Here is an 18,978-nt window from a genome sequence, read left to right as displayed (position 1 = left end):
TGTGAGTTCGAGCCCCACTTTGGGTGTAGAGATTACTTAAAAAATAAAAATTAAAAAAAAGTTTATTTTTGTGAGAGACGGGGTGGGGGTAGGGAGTGGCAGAGAGAAAAGTAGACAGAGGATCCAAAGTGGGCTCTGTGCTGACAGCAGACAGCCAGATGGAGGGCTGGAACTCACGACCTCTGAGATCATGACTCCCTTGGAAATCGTAGGCTTAACCGACTGAGCCCCCCAGGAGCCCCCCAAATAAAATCTCTAAACGAACAAAAACAAAAACCTCTCAATGTTTTAAAATACTTTCATGAGCTGTAATAGTATCCCATCACGTGGTAGGCAGAGAGAGGCTCACTCTGAACCTCTCTACATCTTTCACTTTACAACCTCGACCCGAAAGGGGCTGGGGCGAGACCTACCCTTCGCTGAAACTCCCACTACCCTTCCTCTTTAACCCGGTTTCCGGAGCGCCCCTCTGGGCTGCGACGTCATCACGTTGGGACGTACGTGCTGTGGTGCCTTACGCAGTGTCTGATGTCATGACGTAGAGCCTAGCAACAACGCAGGCTCCCGGCGGAGTCCGTTATGGCCGCTGCTGTCTTGAGGAGGATGAGGGGAACCGTGCAAGCGAAACTGCGGTACTCGCCCGGCCTCCAGGTCCCGGGAGGGTTGGCGCAGCCGCTCGTCCTGGCGCTCCTTCTTGTGTCCGCCACCTTGTCCAGTGGTAAAGTGGGCGCGGCGGCACGGCGGGCGCGGGAGGGCCGCGCGGGCGGAGAGACAGGCCCGGCCAGGGAAAGGGCGCTTCCGAGTGTCCTGAGCAGATGGCGATGTCCAGATGGGGCAGGGTCTCTAGGCGCCGAGGAGGGAGGGTAGGCTGTTTGATGGACCTGATGGGCCTCTAAGGAGGTGGGGTTTCTGAGAGGCCCGAGATGCGGGGTTGAGAGATGTGGGAATCCGGGCAGCAGAGTATGGAGATGGGCGTGAGGGAGGAGTGGTGGTGTTATCCACAGAGTCTTGAAGAAGGCGTTGCACAGGGAGTGGCGGTGGTGGGGGGTCTCCAAAATTGCTTGGAGGGAGGAGTTATGAGGGGGCAGAGGGAACAGATGCTGAGGAGATGGCCATGGTTAGGAGGTGTGGTGTCTAGAGACGTTCCCTAGGTGGGGGGAGGTACCCAGCGGTCTGGCAGGGCCAGGGTAGTGTGGGGGTTTTCCAGAACGGGCGGGTAAGTGGTAAAGATCGAGGTGGGCAGGGGCAGGGACCAGACTGAGCTGATGAATATTTCGGAGAGCAAAAGTGAAGGGGAAAACGCTATCTTAAGGTACTGCTTCATCTCTCAGATCTGGGAGGTTCTGGTGCTTGGTAAAGAGCCAGAATACTGGGGCTTTGGGCTCCTGAGGGGTTTATGAGGAGGAGAGGGAGAATGCAACAAGGGAGATTCTTTGTAAACATGGTTCCCTGTGTCCTGGGTTAGCTGGGCAAGACTGCTTCATTTTTAATAGAGTCGTAGGATTTGATTATTTCGTTTAAAACATTTAAAAATTTCTATTTAAAATTAAAAAAATGATTTAAAATTAAATTTTTTTTATTTGAAAGTTTTTATTTATTGAGGCATAATTGGCATATTACATTATGTTAGTCCTAGGTGTACAGCATAATGGTTCAATATTTGTATACACTGGGAACTGATCACCACCGCAGCTCTACCATTCACCATACAGAGTTACAGATTTTTTTTTCTTGTAATGAGAGCTGTTAAGATTTACTCTCTTAGCCACTTCCAAATATGCATTACTGTAGTATTGACTGTAGTCACCAAGCTTTATATTACATCGTCATGACTTACTTATTTTGTAACTGGAAGTTTGTACCTTTTGATGCTCTTCATCCATTTCGCCAACCTCCTATTTACTCCCCTCTGGCAACCACCCGTCTCTTCTCTATATCTATGAGTATGGCTTGTTTGTTTGCTTGTTTGTTTTGTTTTGATTTTTTCTGGACTCCACATATAAGTGAAATCATATGATAATTGTCTTTCTCTGACTTATTTCACTTAGCATAATGCCTTCAAGGTCCATCCATGTTGTCACAAAATTTCATTTTGGGTGTGTGGCTGAGTAATATTCTCTTGTGTGTATATATATATATATACACCACATATTCTTTATGTGTTCATCTATCCATGGGCATTTAGGTTGTTTCCATATCTTGGCTATGATTATTTTTAGAGAGAGAGAGCATGAGTGGGGCAGAGGGGAAGAGGGAGAGAGAGAATCTTAAGCTGGCTTCATGCTCAGTGTAGAGCTCAATGTGGGACTCTATCCCATGACCCTGGGATCATGACCTGAGTTGAAATCAAGGGTTGGATGCTCATCTGACTGACCCATCCAGGAGTCCCCGTATCTTGGCTTTTGTAAATAATGCTGCATGATTAAATATTTCTTTTCTTAGAAATGTTACATTGTGAATGAAGATATTGAAGCCTTTATCAGGAAATAAATCTGTAAACTAGGGCTTGAGATTTCGGGGGAACAAATCTATTAATAAGAATTTGTAATGATTAAGCAATATTTTATTTAGTAATCTCTTTTTTCTTTCAGGCCAAGACACGGTCCTCCTTTTTTCCTTAAATCTTTTTTGAGTTTTCAGAAGAAAAACATGGTGAATGTGATAGCAATTTTCTTATTTGCCAACAGGGGCTGTCTAGCTACACGTTTCTCTGCTATAGTGCTCTGGTTACTTCCTTAGGTTTCCTCAGCAGCACTGAGGGTGGGGCATCCACTGTCCCAGAAGCATTTGAAGTCTGTGGGGAAGAACTGAGGTCCGTTTTCCCAAAGCTCTTTAATAATGACTAAAATATAACTAGGATTTCTCTGATCGATGCAGATATTCCTGTTCCTAAAGTACTTATGTAGCATAATTGTTTTGGTTATTTAATCATTTAAGAAAACAACTAACATTTAAACATTTATATTTCTTACTGAAATGCTAAAGACATACAGCCTGAGGGATATGTAGCTGGTAACTGTAGTTGCAGGAAGAACTTTTCCCTTTAAGAGATGGTTGGAAATCTTGTGGAGAGGGGCAAGTGAGGGGGTAGTTTGGAGTATTAAGGTGTCTTCTTGTCTTTGTTTTTACTTATTAGACCCTCATAAATATTGCTCCAACCATACTGGGACATTTTAGGTAATCTTTTTCTTTTTTATTAAGTCTTTATGTCAATTTAAAATTCATATTATTCCCTACTGAAAATAATTTAAATGTAAACTAACATATATGCTTCTAAGGGGGAAGCAGCTACATTTTAGTACAGCATAGCATTTGTAAAGGTTTGGGTAGTGTAAGTGTTTTTTGTAAGCATGCCTTGGAGTAGTGTGATTTCAAAGTAATTACTCTTGTAATATGAAACTTACAGTCTAGATAAGAGATGTTGAGTCCCAAACTTCAAATAAGCATAGAAAGTTAGGAAGTTACTCCATTAGATGTATTTAAACTTGTTCCACATTAGGATTCTTAAAATTTCAGTTCTCAGATATATTCTTGACAATCTGTAAGGATTTTAAAGTTCTACATTTTTATTTTGACAAAATCTAAAAAAATTAATATAAGCATTATTTTGGATCACTGGATGATCAACTTCTGATTAAGTCTTGCCAGGCCATTAAGACAGTTTTTTAAAGGGACCCATAGAAGAGAATTAAATGTAGAAAGTTATTTTTAAAATGTTGTTTTAATGAGGGAGGTAATATCAAATAGGAAAGGACAGAAATGGAACATTTAGAAGTCTAAAGTACTGTATATGATTGTAGAAGCTCAACAATTAAATCCATAAAGTCAGAGTTCTCACTTTGTTCTGCATACCCTTCATTTCTGACTAGATCATATTCTCTGATTTGAAGGAGTGGAGGTCTAGGAGGTTGATCTAATTTGCATCAAATGTTTCAGATGAATTTTTCATTTGTTTTCTGTGTATTACTTCCAAGTTTTTACTCTTTGAACAATACTTACTAATTCTGCTCCTACTTGGTGCTAGGTTTTGGAGTTACAACAACAAATGGGTTAACATTGACCATACCCTTAGAAGAATGAGTGGGTTTTTCCTGGCTGAAACTATGGGAAAGGCTTTTCAGAGGGTGTGATAGGTGCAAAGATCCTACTTGAGAAGTGGTGTAGGGTTTGTGGTGAGAATTGGGTCAAAAGCATATTCTATAAACATTGATTGCTATCTGTTAAGTAGGCAACAGGGATAGAGGAGTTTGGGAGATAAGTAAGAGATAAGATTGAGGCTCCAGATCCTGTAGGATCTTGTAGGCTATTACAAAGACTTGGAATTTCACTTTTGAGAGATGGAGAGCTCTCAGAGGGTTTTAAGCAGAGGAGCAACATCAAACTTAATCACATTGAACTTATATCACATTCTCAAATGTGATGATGACTCGAGCTGTTGTGTTGAGAGTGGACAGTAGGAGTTAGGGCAGAAGCAGGCAGATTAGTTAGAAGGCTACCGTAATACGCCAGGTAAGATGACAGTGGCTTGGACTAGGCAGTACCAGTTAAAAGGTGAAAAGTCTTTAAATTTTAATACACTTTGAAGGTAGGGTAACAGATTTGTTGTGGGATATTAAGAACATAATGATTACAGGGTTTTTTCTTCAGTAACTAGAAAAAAGGAATTGCCACTAACTGAAATATGGACTGGAGGTAGAGCAAGTTTTTTTTTTTCTTTCCTTTTTGTGTGGGAGTTAAAATTCATTTCTTAAAACTTTTCATTTTGAAATAATTGTAGATTTACTTGCAATTGTAAGAAATAATACAGATCCTGTATACCCTTTACTCATTTTCCCTAGTGGTTACATCTTAAGAAACTGTAGTACAGTATCATAGTCAGGACACTGACATTGCTAGTCCAGATAAAGAGCATTTCCATCAACCTCTCATGTTGCCCTTTTATAGTCACTCCCATGTCCTTCCTTTCCCTACTCCCTCCTGAAATCCTGGCAACCACTAATCTGTTATGTATTTCTTTAATTTTGTCATTTTGAGAATGTGATATAAATGAAATCATATGGTATATAACTTTTTGGACTTGGCTTTTTTCACCTAGCATAATTCTCTGGAGATTCATCAAGTTGTTGCATGTGTCAATAGTTTTTTTTTTTTTTTAATTTCTGAGTAATATTCCATTATCATGTAGCCACACTACACTTAGTTTAACCATTCATCCTTTGAAGGATGTCTAGGTTGTTTCCAGTTTTTGAGTGTTATGATTAATATGAAGTAAACATTCGTGTACAGATTTTTTGTGTGATCCTAAGATTTCATTTCTTTGGGATAAATGTTCAGGTGTGCAATTGCTGGGTCATGTGGTAGTTAGATGCTTAGTTTTTTAAGAAAATGTCAAACTGGGACACCTGGGTGGCTCAGTCGGTTGAGTGTCCGACTTCGGCTCAGGTCATGATCTCACAGCTCATGAGTTCGAGCTCCACCTTGGGCTCTGTGCTGACAGCTCAGAGCCTGGAGCCTGCTTTGGATTCTGTGTTTCCCTCTCTCTCTGCCCCTCCCCTGCTCATGCTCTGTCTCTGTCTCAAAAATAAATAAAAACATTAAAAAAAAAAAAACAACTGCCAACGTGTTTTCTGGCATAGTTGTCTTATTTTGTGTTACCACCAGCAACATAGAAATGATCTAGCTTCCCTGCATCTTTGCCAATATTTGGTGTTGTCATTACTTTTTATTTTACTGTCATTCTGATAGTTGTGTAGTGATATCTTTATTGTGGTTTTAATTTGTGTTTCCTTAGTGGCTAATACCTTTTCATGTGCTTATTTGCCATCTGTATATTCTCTTCAGTGAAATGTGCCTTTGTGTCTGTTGCCTGTTTTCTAATTGGATTGTTTCCTTTTTCATTTTTGAGCTTTCAGATTTCTTTTTTTTTAAAATTTTTTAATGTTTATTAATTTTTGAGAGAGAGAGAATGAGAGAGACAGAGTGGGAGCAAGGGAGGGGCAGAGGGAGGGGGAGACACAGAATCCGAAGCAAGCTCCAGGCACTGAGCTGTCAGCACAGAGCCCGAGGCGGGGCTGGAACTCAAGAACTGGGAGATTATGACCTGAGCTGAAGTCGGACACTTAACCAACTGAGCCACCCAGGCACCTCGAGTTTTCAGATTTCTTTATGTGTTTTGGATACTCTTCCTTTGTTGGGTTGGGCCTTACAAATATTTCTCCCATTGTGTAGCTTATCTTTTCATCCTCCCATGAAAGTTTTTCCATGGAGCAAAAGTTTTTCATTTTGATAGAATCCAATTTGTGGGTTTTTTTTTCTTTTATGTATTGTGTTTTTGGTGTCAGGTCTACAAATTTATGCTTAGTCCTGGATTCCATAGATATTTTCCTTTGTCTTTTTCTACAAGTTTTATAGTTTTGCATTTTACATTTAAATTTGTGATCCACTTTTATTTTTATTTATTTAGTAATTATTACTATTATTATTTTTTAAGTAATCTGTACACCCACTGTGGGGCTTGAATATATGACCCCGACTTCAAGAGTCACATGCTTCATTGACTGAGCCACCAGGTTCCCCCATGTTCCATTTTTAGTTAAGTTTTGTAGAAGGTATGAGACTTATATGAAGGTTCATTTAGCTTAATATGGTGGATTGCATTGATTGATTTTTGAATATTGAATCAGTTTTGCATTGCTGGAATAACCCTCACTGTTCATGGAATATCATTCTTTTTATGTATTACTGGTTTCTATTTGCTAATATTTTCCTAAGGACTTTTGCAGCTATTTTCATGAAAAATACCAGTCTGTAGTTTTCTTTTTCTGTAGGGTTTTTGGTTTTGGTATTAGGATAATAATACTAGCTTCATAAAATGAATTGAACAATGTTCCCTCCTATTCTCTGGAGGAGATTCTGTAGAATTGGTGAGAATTCTTCTTTAAACATTTGGTAGGATTCGCAATGAAACCATCTGAGCCTGGAGATTAATTTTTTGGGAATTTTAAAATTAAGGATTCAGTTTCCTTAATGATAATAGGGGTATTCAAATGATGTATTTCATACTGAGTGAGTTGTAGTAGTTTGTATTTTCAAGACTCTGGTCTTATTTAAACTTTCTCTTTTGGTTAGCTTTTTATGACATAACTCTGGCAGGGGAGGAGGGAATTACTGCACATTATTGTCAGGTAGAGGTAGGAATCTGGAGTCTCCATTTGATCTCTGTTGTCACCCAAAGAGTGGTAGTCTTCTTGTTACTTCTAGACAAGAATGGGAGTTGTCTCCACTGATGGCCTGTACTTACATAGTGTTGGGAGTGGCCTCATTACTATTGGGTGATGGTTAAAGTCTTGACTCTCCATTAGGCCTCTTCTGACAACATTATTGTGGAGGGGAAGAGGCACCTTATTACAGCCTGCTGAGGGTGAAAATCTAGGCTTTCTACTTGGCCTTTGTTGATGTGGATGTGAGCAGAGCCACAGATTTTTTTGTTTTTTGTTTTTTGTTTTTTTGTGGGTGTTTGCCTCGAGTAGAGCAGTCATTGTCTAGAAGTTTTCTTTCTTACGAGGCTGCGTCTGTCCTGATCTTTTAGAGAGAGAGCTTTTTTGGGGGGAGGGGATGGCATGTTTTTGTTCATACTCCTTGCCGTTTCCAGATTGCTGTCTTCTTCAGGCACAAGTCTAGAATATATGAGGTAAAAAGAAAATCCAGGAAAGTCACTACTAGGTTGTTTCTCAAATCTTGAGGTCTCTAACCATTCTGCTGTATTCTCTCCACCTTTCAGTCTTCTTAAGCTATTTTACATATAATATGCAGTTAGTTTTTTCACTGGAGAAATAGGGAAAAGTTTTCTACTCCATCTTCCTAGAAGCCAAAGTAAGAATTCATTTTGAATATGTTAATTTGAATGTCAGACATCAAGAGGAGATGTCAAGTAGCAGTGGATTTATGAGTCTAGAGTTCTGGTAATTCATGGAAGTTCTCTTCTCATGGCTTCCTTTTTCTCTGAGAAGTTAGGAAGTGATGCCAGTGAAAACGAGGACAGAGAAGGTGTTGGGAGAACGGAGGAACTTGTGAATGGTCTCCTAAGGGAGCAAGAGGGTGAATGGACTAGAAAAATACAGTATAATTGCCAGTAGCATTACACATACACTTGAATTTTTGGCATTGAATTTAAAATGAAATAAAAATGGTGACATGGTTTTGTATTTATTTCCAGCCAAGTTCAGCCAGTTGGTGCAACAGGGGGTGGTCAGAGAGTTTGATTTTACTTGGGATGTAGCCTTGCCAAGTGAGTGGAACAAAGTGAGCAAGGGGATGGGGATTGGAGGTGTATGTAAGGGATGCATAATGCTGACTATAAAATTGAATCTGGGTAAAGAGGGAGGGCAAAGATATTGGGCAAGGGTGGGATGGTGGCCATGAGGGACTGAAAAGATGGTAGAATCAGAACTGTAGGTCCTGATAGATTCAGGATACCAGGGAATGAATTAGAAGGATAGGTGGTTATGTCAGCAAGTAGGAGGATGCATGAAATTGAGATTATGGAAGAGTTGTGATGATAGTGACCATGGTGTGACAGGTTAAGGTAAGGGAGAGGGCTGGTCATCAGAAGAGGGGGCAAGGATTTGAAATCAAGACAGGAGCACCTGGGTAGCATGAACTCTAGAGCCAGAAGAATAGGAACTGTGACCAGGAGTTGGTGGACAAAGGTTAGTGGGTGATAGCTGATGATAGGAGAATCAAGGCTCGTGCATTTAGGGAGGGGAAAGGGAGAATAGTCTGGAAGGTTCCCCTGCCCCCACACACCCTATGCCCTACCCCAGAACAGTTTCCCCCCTTTTCCAAACTCAGTGGTGCAAGGATGTGGGTGAAAAAACAGCTATTAATTAAAAGGTCTTCAGGGAAAGTGCATCTTTAAGGGAGAGCCAGGTTTCAGTTATCACAACAAAATGAAGGATAAAGGAAGGGATTTGCTGATACTTGACTGAATTCTAGAATGCACAGTGGATGGGTTTCTAGACGTGGAGATGGGTAGGAGGTGGGGAGAATTATAATCACTGCCGCCCTTATCAGCTTGTGTCCTTTAGATATACATGATAATTCTATATTAGTATATGTGCTGCCGAAGCGAGCACTATACATGATTATTCTAAAAGTGATGTATAGAAAAATGATTTTTTTTTTTAATTTTTTTTTTTTTCAACGTTTATTTATTTTTGGGACAGAGTGAGACAGAGCATGAACGGGGGAGGGGCAGAGAGAGAGGGAGACACAGAATCGGAAACAGGCTCCAGGCTCTGAGCCATCAGCCCAGAGCCCGACGTGGGGCTCGAACTCACGGACCGCGAGATCGTGACCTGGCTGAAGTCGGACGCTTAACCGACTGCGCCACCCAGGCGTCCCAGAAAAATGATTTTTTAAAAAAAGTCAAGGTTAGTTAGTTCGCTCCCAACTTAAAAAAATTATATTTTAAATCATATTTTCACCAACTTTGGCAGGAAATTTAAATATACCAGAGAAATAATAATTTGTAAATGTCTGAATCATAACTTATTTGAAGTGACAAATGTAAAAATTATTTTAACAAATTCCTGTTAATAATTTTCTGAATAATGTACTCACTTATAGGCCCTGTTTCTTTCTTCTAATGGAAAGTTTCAAGGAATCAATTGTTGAAAATATTTAAGAGAATGTTACTAATTTACTAATTTTTTTTTACCAATTTATTAAATTATTTTTTCTAAGAGATTCCATTCAGTCCAGTTGACACTAGCTATTTATTTTTTCTATACAAAATAGGTGTCATCTATGATACACAAACTAGAGTGTATTCATGTATTCAGGTATTACATGTTCGAACAGAGAGTGGTCTGTTAGATTCTTAATTTATGTGCATGCACATGTTTGTGAAAGCCCAGGAATTATTTGGTTTAATTTTACCCCTATAAAATATTTTACTATAATTTGATAGATGTTAAAATAGTATCTGTGTATTTTTAGATCTCACGTGACCATTCTTTTTTTTTTTTTAATTTTTTAACATTTATTTTATTACTGAGAGATAGAGACAGAGTATGAGCATGGGAGGGGCAGAGACAGGAGGAGACACACAATCTGAAACAGGCTCCAGGCTCTGAGCTGTCAGCACAGAGCCTGACGCAGGGCTCGAATTCACAAACCACCAGACCGTGACCTGAGCTGAAGTTGTACACACTTAACTGACTGAGCCACCCAGGCCCCCTCCCCCCCCATTTTTTTCTTTTTTACAAGTATAATGGATATTCTTGAAGTTCTTCAACAGATATTACATTAGCTTATAAATTAGAGACACTGTTAAATTTCAGCAGGGATTCTTCTAAACTTTTGCTGTGTAGAGTTACTTCTCTAAATAATTTAAACTACTTAAGTAAACCACACTGAGTGGGTAGGAGTACAGGGAAATAAGAGCTTGTATGTATTTGGTGTTATTCCCATACCTGGATTGCCTTCCCCAATCGTGAAAAGTCTAGTTCACACTTAGTTTTCAAGTTTCCAATTTCCATTTCTTCCCTTTTAGGAGTTTTCCCTTAGTCCTTCCTAAGAATACTTAAAAAAAAAAAAAAAAAAATTGGGAGAGGAAGTGTTCTGGTTCTAGTATCATTTAGAAATGCTACCTACAGCTTGCTTATAGCTTCTCTTAAATTTGTTGTATTGGAAATATTTAGGCTCACATTCCATATCTGGTTTGTGACCTACTTGAGCTAGGATCAGCCACCGATCTTTCTGTCCTGGGGATGAGGTGCAGTCTAGGCAAGGATTACTGAAGTCCAACCTCTTTGTGAAATGAAAACAGGGTATGCATAACAACTTTGTGTGGATTTCACCATTGTGACCTAAAGTCATCCCTCTCTATTCTTTTTCTTTCTGTGACAGGCTGTGTAATGTAGTTGTTACTTTCTGGCTAAAGAGTTATTATCTGATGAATAATTGACTAAGAAGAAATGTGACTGATGGCTGGCTGTTGAAACTTATTAACAAATTCTTAAGAGAAAGAGGGATTTGGCAAAAAAATGCTTAGCAAAAAATTTAGGCAAATATGCTTCTAGCTTGATGGAGATAAAGTTGGAGATTTCAGTTTAATGTTTTTTATTCACCATTATAGCTGTACCACAGACTGATTTGCTGATCCAAACTGTACTCCAGCCAGATGTCTCTGCTCCAAATATGAGTGCTTTAACACATGAAAACCAAACCAAACTTTCTGTCTCCCAAATCAGCGCCACTCTCCGTCCCACAACTAGTACAGAGAAAGGTGGAGGGGCATCTGTGGCCCCTCATCCCTCACCTACTACTTCCCTGTCTCAAGAGGAGGCAGATAACAATGAAGATCCCAGCATAGAGGAGGAGGATCTTCTTACACTCAATAGTTCTCCATCTACCGCCAAAGACACTCTGGACAATGGAGACTATGGAGAACCAGACTATGACTGGACCACCAGCCCCAGGGATGATGAGTCCAGTGAAGCTCTGGAAGAAAACAGGAACTACATGGAAATTGAACAGTCAGTGAGATCTTTTAAGACCCCATCCTCAAATATTGAAGAGGAAGATAGCCATTTCTTTTTTCATCTTATTATTTTTGCTTTTTGTATTGCTGTTGTTTACATTACATATCACAACAAAAGGAAGGTAAGTTTGGGGTTTTCATCCCCTCTATTTGTCCTTTATTATCTCTGTTATATTTCTTATGAATATTTTTGATGATTCAGAATTTTTTTCTTTTTTAGTCAAGTTTAAATTGATGGTAAAATATCAAGATGTCTAATCAATATAAATCTCTGGTGTATTTTTACAAATTAGAATGCTTTACCTTGTATGCTTCTGAAAAAGAAGTCAAATTGTTTTTTAATGAACAAATCCAAAGCCCAGTGGTTTTTTTAAAAAAAAAAACCACTTAGGTCTTAAGTTAGCATTGCTACTTCAGTGGGAATACATGTGGAGAAAGATTGTTAATTTAATACTTTTAATTAAGCTTTGAACTTAATGATATTTTAATAACTTTTTCCTTGTTATAAAGGTATTACATGTTTATTTTATTATTATCATTTTTTAAATATTTGTTTATTGTTGAGAGAGAGAGCAAGTGGGAGACGGGTAGAGAGTGAGGGAGACAGAATCCGAAGCAGGCTCCAGGCTCTGAGCTGTCAGCACAGAGCCCGATGTGGGGCTTGAACCCGTGAACTGTGAGATCATGACTTGAGCCAAAGTCAGAGGCTTAACTGACTGAGCCACCCAGGCACCCCTACATGTTTATTTTGAGTGCCAGTGATACTCTAACCCAGTGTTGAATGTTGGGCCAACAAGTGGGCTCCTGGGCTCCACTGTGATCTACTAACTCATCTCTGCAGATAGAACCCAGGAATCAGTCTTCAGCAAGCACTCTGTACATAAAATTTGAGAAGCACTGTTTAACTTTGTTTACAAGATGAAAAATACAGTCCTTTTGTTGTTATTTTATTTTCCATATTTAGGAAACTAGGAGAGAGGGAGAGTGCACTTGTTATACATATTTTTAGCATATCCTCCTCTTTGTTTTTTCCACATCTAATTTATTTTGTTCTTTTCCAGATTTTCCTTCTGGTTCAGAGTAGGAAATGGCGTGATGGCCTTTGTTCCAAAACAGTGGAATATCATCGTCTAGACCAGAATGTTAATGAGGCAATGCCTTCGCTGAAGATTACCAATGATTATATTTTTTAAAGCACTGTGATTTGAGTTTGCTTATTATGTAATTTTATTTGCTTGACTTTTTTATATAATATTGTGCAGATGTTTGCCATAGGCAGTTGGTACTTAAATGAGAGGTGGGTCTCTCTTTATTTTGCCTTGGTGCTTTCGAAATGAAATGTCACAAACAAGGAGTATATAATTTTTTATCTACACATTTAGAGGTAAATTCAATCAGGTGTCCAGAATGTGGAGCTAAGCATTATATTAGTTTTGTTTTAGATTTCTTTATTGTTCTTCTTCTGGGAGTGTTAGTAATACTAGTTTTACAAGATCCCAACCTTGTAACTAAATCCTAACATATCTGGTACTGCTGGCTCCGATTCTCTTTCTGCCATCCAAATACTGTTTTATAAGCACACATTTTGTGATCCCAAACTGTTAATGTACAAGGATGCGTATAATAGCACTTGGCATATAAGTAACATTTTTTCTTCCAGGAAAATCGCTTTGGATATTTTTGGATGATTTAAACATAACTTAAGATAATGATAATGCTCAATCTGACCACAGTTTTAGGTAACATATTAATAAATGTCTCTAGAAATTCTGGCAGTAGAGAGACTCTGCAGTTTGCAGTGGATATAGATAAAATGTTATAGAGATACCATATTTTGGCTTAAGTTACTGAATTAAATTTAGAGGTAGAAATTGTGGCAAAATATTAAATACACATACAGTTGCTTTCAGTCAGCAATTGATTGTAGCACGGGTTCCTCCAAGCTTCCAAGCAAGGAGCAGAGTTTAAAATCATATCAGATTTTTTCATGTTGTCTATTACTTTATAGTAAGTTTGAATAAATTTTAGGGGTCATTATCACTTAAGTAATTCTGTATCTAGGCCTTTCAAATTAAAATTATACCTGAATGAAGTTGTTTGTATACATAGAGGGTATATGTGTGCACTGACTTTTTCTCCACCTGTACTTGTTTTATTTTCTTCTGTTTTGTTTTTCACAGCAACTGGAAATTTTTTACCGTATTTTGTTTTACCCTGTCTTTCTGTAATAAAGAATTGATCAATATGTACATATGTGATTTGAACCATGGTTGACTTACAAGTGTCACTGCAACTTTGTAGAAAACATAACCCCTAATATATGTTAAACACCCACTCAGAAAGTCCGGGTGAGCCAGTGGGCATGAGCTTTGTGTAAAGATGGAAGAAGCGGGGCAGTCCACCATTTCTTTCAGGTGGACAATTTACTGTCCTGATAAGGAAGGGCAGCACAATGGAAATATACCTGAACTGTTTTATGGCAGTAATTTTTCATATCTGAAATTGTATTATTTAATATTTTGAATAAGATTTTAAAAATAAATGGCAAAAATATAAGTCTATGATTTTATAAGTGTGTTTCATTTTAGTGTTGGCATGATGGAGCCCTTCATATGGGTGGTGACAGAGGGGTAATGCTTTTTTTGGGAGGAAGCTAGCTTGGTTTTGTTCCTTTTAGTAGTAGTACTGTATGAATTCCCCTTAGATTTCTAAATCCTACTTTAGGCCCAATATTCTGCTGAGTAGTGAAGATTATTGAAAATGTGGTAAAGTAGGATTGCAAAGAAAAGTAAAGCAGCTAAATCAGTGTGTACTTTCTGGCATCCTGGCCTTCCTGTTTCCCTGTCGAAGGCTTCCCTATCAGGAGGCTCATCCTCTCTTAGTGGATCTAGCGTTCTTGTGCTCTTCCTCTTAGCACAGTCTCTGCGTTCTAAGCCCCAGTGTGCTGCAGTCAAGTAGTCTTTGATGTTTGGAGCGTCGCATCATACATCAATCAAAAATGCTGCCAGTAGGATGCCTGGCGGGTTCGGCTGGTAGAGCACCCGACTCTTGATCTTAGGGTTGTGAATTTGAGTCCCACGTAAAGATTACTTTAAAAACATAAAAAATCTTAAGAAAATGCTGTCTAACTCTTAGGCACCTGAGCTGCTGGGCTATAAATATGTATATAATTCAGACATACAGGTGTATGTTACAACTTTTAAGTGAATTTGATCTCCTCTAGGGTTTTGTGTCTTGCTCATTACCTAACAAATGAACATTTTTCATATCATTAATATTCTTTAAAAACCTCTAGTAGCTATATAATTTAGTTAGCTCTTTTCCTGTTTCGATGGTTTCCAATTTTTGATTCAGAAATAATGTGATGAACTTTTCTGTATTGGAATCAATTTGTTGGATTATATGAGGCAAAGGAGGCACAAATAGAACTGGATGGTGCAAACAAGACCCACAGTTGAGTCTGAAAGCACCAGAATAGCCTACTTAACGTGTGCTGTCTACTCTCTTCTCTCCACATCACCGTCTGGGCAGACTAGGTGCTCTGTGCCGAATGTTGGAAATAATAGCATAATAGGTTACCCTTTAGCTTCTGTTTCTGTGTCTTACCTGAAAAGGAATGTTTTGAAATTTGTGAGACAGATGGAAACAGACCAGACATTTTGAATTTGTGCAGGCAGGCAGGCAGGCATGTTGTAACTGGGGTTTTGATTTTTTAAAATTTTATCATTTTTTAAATATTTATTTTGAGAGAGAGAGCATGAGCTGGGGAAGGTCACAGGGAGGGAGGGAGAGAGAGAATCCCAAGCAGGCTCCACACTGTCGGTGCAGAGCCTGACATGGGGCCTGGTTCCACAAACCATGAGCTTGTGGCCTGAACTGAAATCAAGAGCTGGATGGATGCTAAACCGACTGAGCCACCCAAGGCACCCCGGGGATTTGATTTTAGATGTGATGTCACGTGGGTGAGTGCAGTCTCTTGTAGAAAGTGTGCAGAGGTGGCTCTCTCTATAGTTTACCCCAGAATGGAAGCTTGAAAACAGAGGACTGGCTGTTACTCATCTCTGGCTGCATATTCAGCACTGCCTGTCTCCTACTAGGCCCCTGGAAATTGTACAGTGACGTCTTTGTGAAATTAGATCAAGAGAAAATCCAGTTGAATCAGGCTCAGCTCTGGCGCATGTAGTTGGCACATGGGCTAATATTGACATCCGAGACCCAGAACTCCATGCAGTGGGGGAGAACCAAGATGTAGTGTGTCCACTTTGTTGGACCGGCCACATTTCTACTTGGAGCTAAAGTCCACATTAATTGTGTGAGATCTCAGCCCTCCCTGAAAATCCCAGGTTCTGATCAGAGTAGCTGCTGCCCATGGAAGCAAAGGAGATGGAGAAGGTTACTGGGATAGTGCAGTTGCCCGCAGCGTCCAGGTCTTTCTCTCTCTCTGGCTGCCTTTGCCCTTTGCCCTCTCAACCTGGTCTGCTGGTGCAACAGTTTGCCTCCCTTCTGGGTCCAGCGGTGAGCAGTTCCATCCTTCCCAGCAGAAGTACAAGAGGTTGGAAGGATTCTGAGGGCTAAGTGTCTTACAAGGGAATGGAAAAGGAGGCTGTCCTGAGGTGTGAAGTCCAGTCTGTGAACAGGATTCTGTTCACCTGTGGGTTTATAGTTACTTTTTTAAAATTTAAATTCAAGTTAGTTAACCAAGAGTGTAGTATTGGTTTCAGGAGTGGAACCCAGGGATTCATCACTTCCATGTAACACCCAGTGCTCATGGTCTCCTGGGTTTTTAATTTCGACGTGAGGAAGTTGCCGGGATAGATTCTGGAAATGGACCTGGGGTCATTTTTGACCTCCACCCCCCATCTCAATAGCCCTGAGGTAGTGACCTGCTGTCTGGATAATGTGCCTCAGGGAGCCTGATTCTGGAGTAGTAGGCAGCACTTCTACCCCGTAAGCTCCAAGTCCACCTTTCTTCCAGCTCCCTCCTAAAGAGCCCCAGACCCCTCTGCCACTATTGATGAAGCTCCAGGTTTAAAATTCCTGCTCCTTAGGTAGCGTTTCTCCACCTGACACCCTAATATCTTTGCTTTAAAACCCTATGCTTCTTTTTCTCACAGCCCCCAAGCTGCTTCATTTCTCTGCTGGGTGATGACGGCATGTTCTGGGAATCCTTTACTTCCTGCATATTCTTCTCATAGGGTCCTTTGTGCTTTTGTGCCAGGCCGCCCTTTGGCATATGGGTTGGACAGCACTCCCTGTGGGACCCTTCTAAAGGGTCTATCCCTGGTGGGCCCTGGAATCAGACTGGTCTGGGTTGAATTAACAGTCTGGGCCTGACCTCTCTGCTGTGTCCTCCCTATTTTGTAGCCTCGAGGGAAATGCCAAACACATTTCTTGATACATTTGGATGTGAGAAACGGTGTGGGGTCTTGAGGGCTAAGTTGAATGCCCTAGGCTTTGCTGGGGCTACGATGTCCTGGCCCATGTTGCACCTACCTGCCTTTCTAGGAGGACCTGGGGAGAAATGGAAGAAGGGAAAGAGGAGTGTAGGATGAGGTCAAGTCTAGATGACCTTGGTCTGAGCTCTTTGTGTTTATATCAACCTCCTACCTTGTAAAATAGACAGTTGAGTAGCTCACAGGTTTGTCAGGAAGAGAAAATGGATTTATGTTTGAGAAAGGACTTTGTGTAGAGGGAGGAGTTTCCAACATGTCAACCCCAAAAGAGCCAGTTCAAGGCTTGGGCCCATCAAGGAACAAGAGCTTGATGGAGCTGCTCAGGAGTTGCCCACAGTCCTGGGACTGCCTTCCCAGCTCTCTTGAGGCATGCAGCTTATCAGAGCTGGGTATACCCCAAATCATCCAGGCATGTTCAGTTTGCTAGGTGACATTTGGTGCTTCCTTGGAGTCTCCCAACCCCATTCCCTGTTCCCTATCCTTATCCTTTTCCTGAATCAAGGCCAAAGGGTCCTTCTCACCATGCTCTGGCTGTTCCCAAGAACTTTTGCTTAGAGGCAGTGGGACCCAGGACCCCGGAGAGAACTACTCTTAGGCCACTTAGTATGACTGAGCTAAGGGGCTTGATCCTTCCCCGGGGGAGCAAGGACAGAGGCAGGGCTTGGGTGCCAAGGTTTGCTGTCAGGCGTCCACATAATGCCATTACCAGAGCATTGTGTTAAAAGCAAAATACCTGGGCTCTTCTCACGGGGTCCCTGTGCTGCCCCCTGGGGATGGCAGTAGGTCTAGACAGACACCGTCTCTATACCCATGGTGCTCACTGTCAGAGAAGAGAAGAATTAAGAAATTGCAGTAAAGTATTACACACCAAAAACTGGATTTCACTTGTGTTTCTTCACTTTAGACTTAGCACTGTAATAGCAGCCTGGTGGGCCAGGCACTCTTCGTTCTGTGTGTGCACACCAGCCCAATAAGGTACTTACTGTTATTACCCCCATTTCACAGATAAGGAAACAGAAGCCTACAGAGTTAAGTGACTTGCCTGAGGTCCTGTAGCTGATAAGGGAGAGCTGGGATTTGAATTTAGATAAAGTCACACTCCAGACTCCTTGTTCTTTATCACTAATTTGCCTGTTGTTAGAGAAAAACAGACAGCTACAGAGAAGTAAGAAGAAAAAGTATCCAGAGTTTCTGTCCCCTTAGGCCCTAAACATTTAGGTGTATTCTCTTTTTCTTTCATTTAAAATTGCTTTTATTATGAATATAACAGAATATACCACAGGAAAATGCATCAGGCAGATGTGCAGCTTAACCAATTATTACAAAGCAAATGCTTGTGTAGCTAATCGCCCAGACAGAGAAATAAACCTTTGCCAGCTCCCACGCTCCCTTCCTCATAACTATCCTTTTCCTGTCCCCATAGGGAACTATTATTTTGACCTTTGTGGCAATCACTACCTTGCTTTTCTTTTTGGATTCATCACCTAAGTACATATGCCTTAACACCATAATTTAGGCAGTTTTGGATTTTTATATAATTGGAATCCCATAGCATACATTGTATATATTCTTTTGGACTGATTTCTTTCATTCTGTGTTCTGATGGTGAGATTGATCATGTTAGTTCATTCATTTTCATTGCTGCATGGTATTCTATTGTGAAGTATACTGCAATATATTTTTCTAGTCTACTGTCGGTGGATGGTTGAGTTATTTCCACTTTCAGACTGTTACAGATGACACCGTTAGCCATGTTCTTGTACATATATGTGTCTTTTGTTGCTTGCAGCAGTGTGTGCATTTCTGATGGGGATATACCAAGGAGTTGACTTGCTGGATGCACACTTTCAACATGAACAGCTAATGCCAAACAATTTTCTCGAGTGATTGAACCAATTTATACTCCTCCTAGCAGTGCGTGAGGCTTCCTGTTGTTCTACATCCTTGCTAGCACTTGGCGTTGTTAGTGTCCTTAATTTA

The 18,978-nt window shown here is 40.3% G+C and overlaps 1 protein-coding gene across 2 annotated transcripts; it reads left to right on the top strand.

Annotated features, from left to right (window-relative positions):
* Window positions 1–521: 521 nt before the first annotated feature.
* On the top strand, window positions 522–14,106 carry CA1H5orf15 (chromosome A1 C5orf15 homolog). Of its 2 annotated transcripts, XM_045488958.1 has the most exons (4): window positions 531–718; window positions 8,216–8,287; window positions 11,141–11,667; window positions 12,607–14,106. In XM_045488958.1, exons 1-4 carry the CDS (start codon window positions 580–582, stop codon window positions 12,736–12,738), a joined length of 870 nt encoding a protein of 289 aa, XP_045344914.1. In that variant the 5' UTR covers window positions 531–579; the 3' UTR covers window positions 12,739–14,106. The 2 variants fall into 2 exon arrangements, with proteins under 2 accessions (XP_045344922.1, XP_045344914.1); XM_045488966.1 differs by lacking the exon at window positions 8,216–8,287 and having other exon boundaries at window positions 522–718.
* The last annotated feature ends 4,872 nt before the right edge of the window (window positions 14,107–18,978 follow it).

The sequence above is a fragment of the Leopardus geoffroyi genome, chromosome A1 (assembly GCF_018350155.1).
Source record: "Leopardus geoffroyi isolate Oge1 chromosome A1, O.geoffroyi_Oge1_pat1.0, whole genome shotgun sequence".
Taxonomy (NCBI): Eukaryota; Metazoa; Chordata; class Mammalia; order Carnivora; family Felidae; genus Leopardus; species Leopardus geoffroyi.
The sequence above is the reverse complement of the archived record's forward strand: the minus strand, read 5'-3'. Positions and strand labels throughout refer to the sequence as shown.

What these genes read in the sequence shown, in the direction of transcription:
- CA1H5orf15 (XM_045488958.1), top strand. Translation starts at nt 580, where the DNA reads ATGGCCGCTGCTGTCTTGAGGAGGATGAGGGGAACCGTGCAAGCGAAA. An exon ending in GTCCGCCACCTTGTCCAGTG is followed by an intron (nt 719 to 8,215) that starts GTAAAGTGGGCG and finishes ATTTATTTCCAG; the next exon opens with CCAAGTTCAGCCAGTTGGTG. An exon ending in TTGGGATGTAGCCTTGCCAA is followed by an intron (nt 8,288 to 11,140) that starts GTGAGTGGAACA and finishes TCACCATTATAG; the next exon opens with CTGTACCACAGACTGATTTG.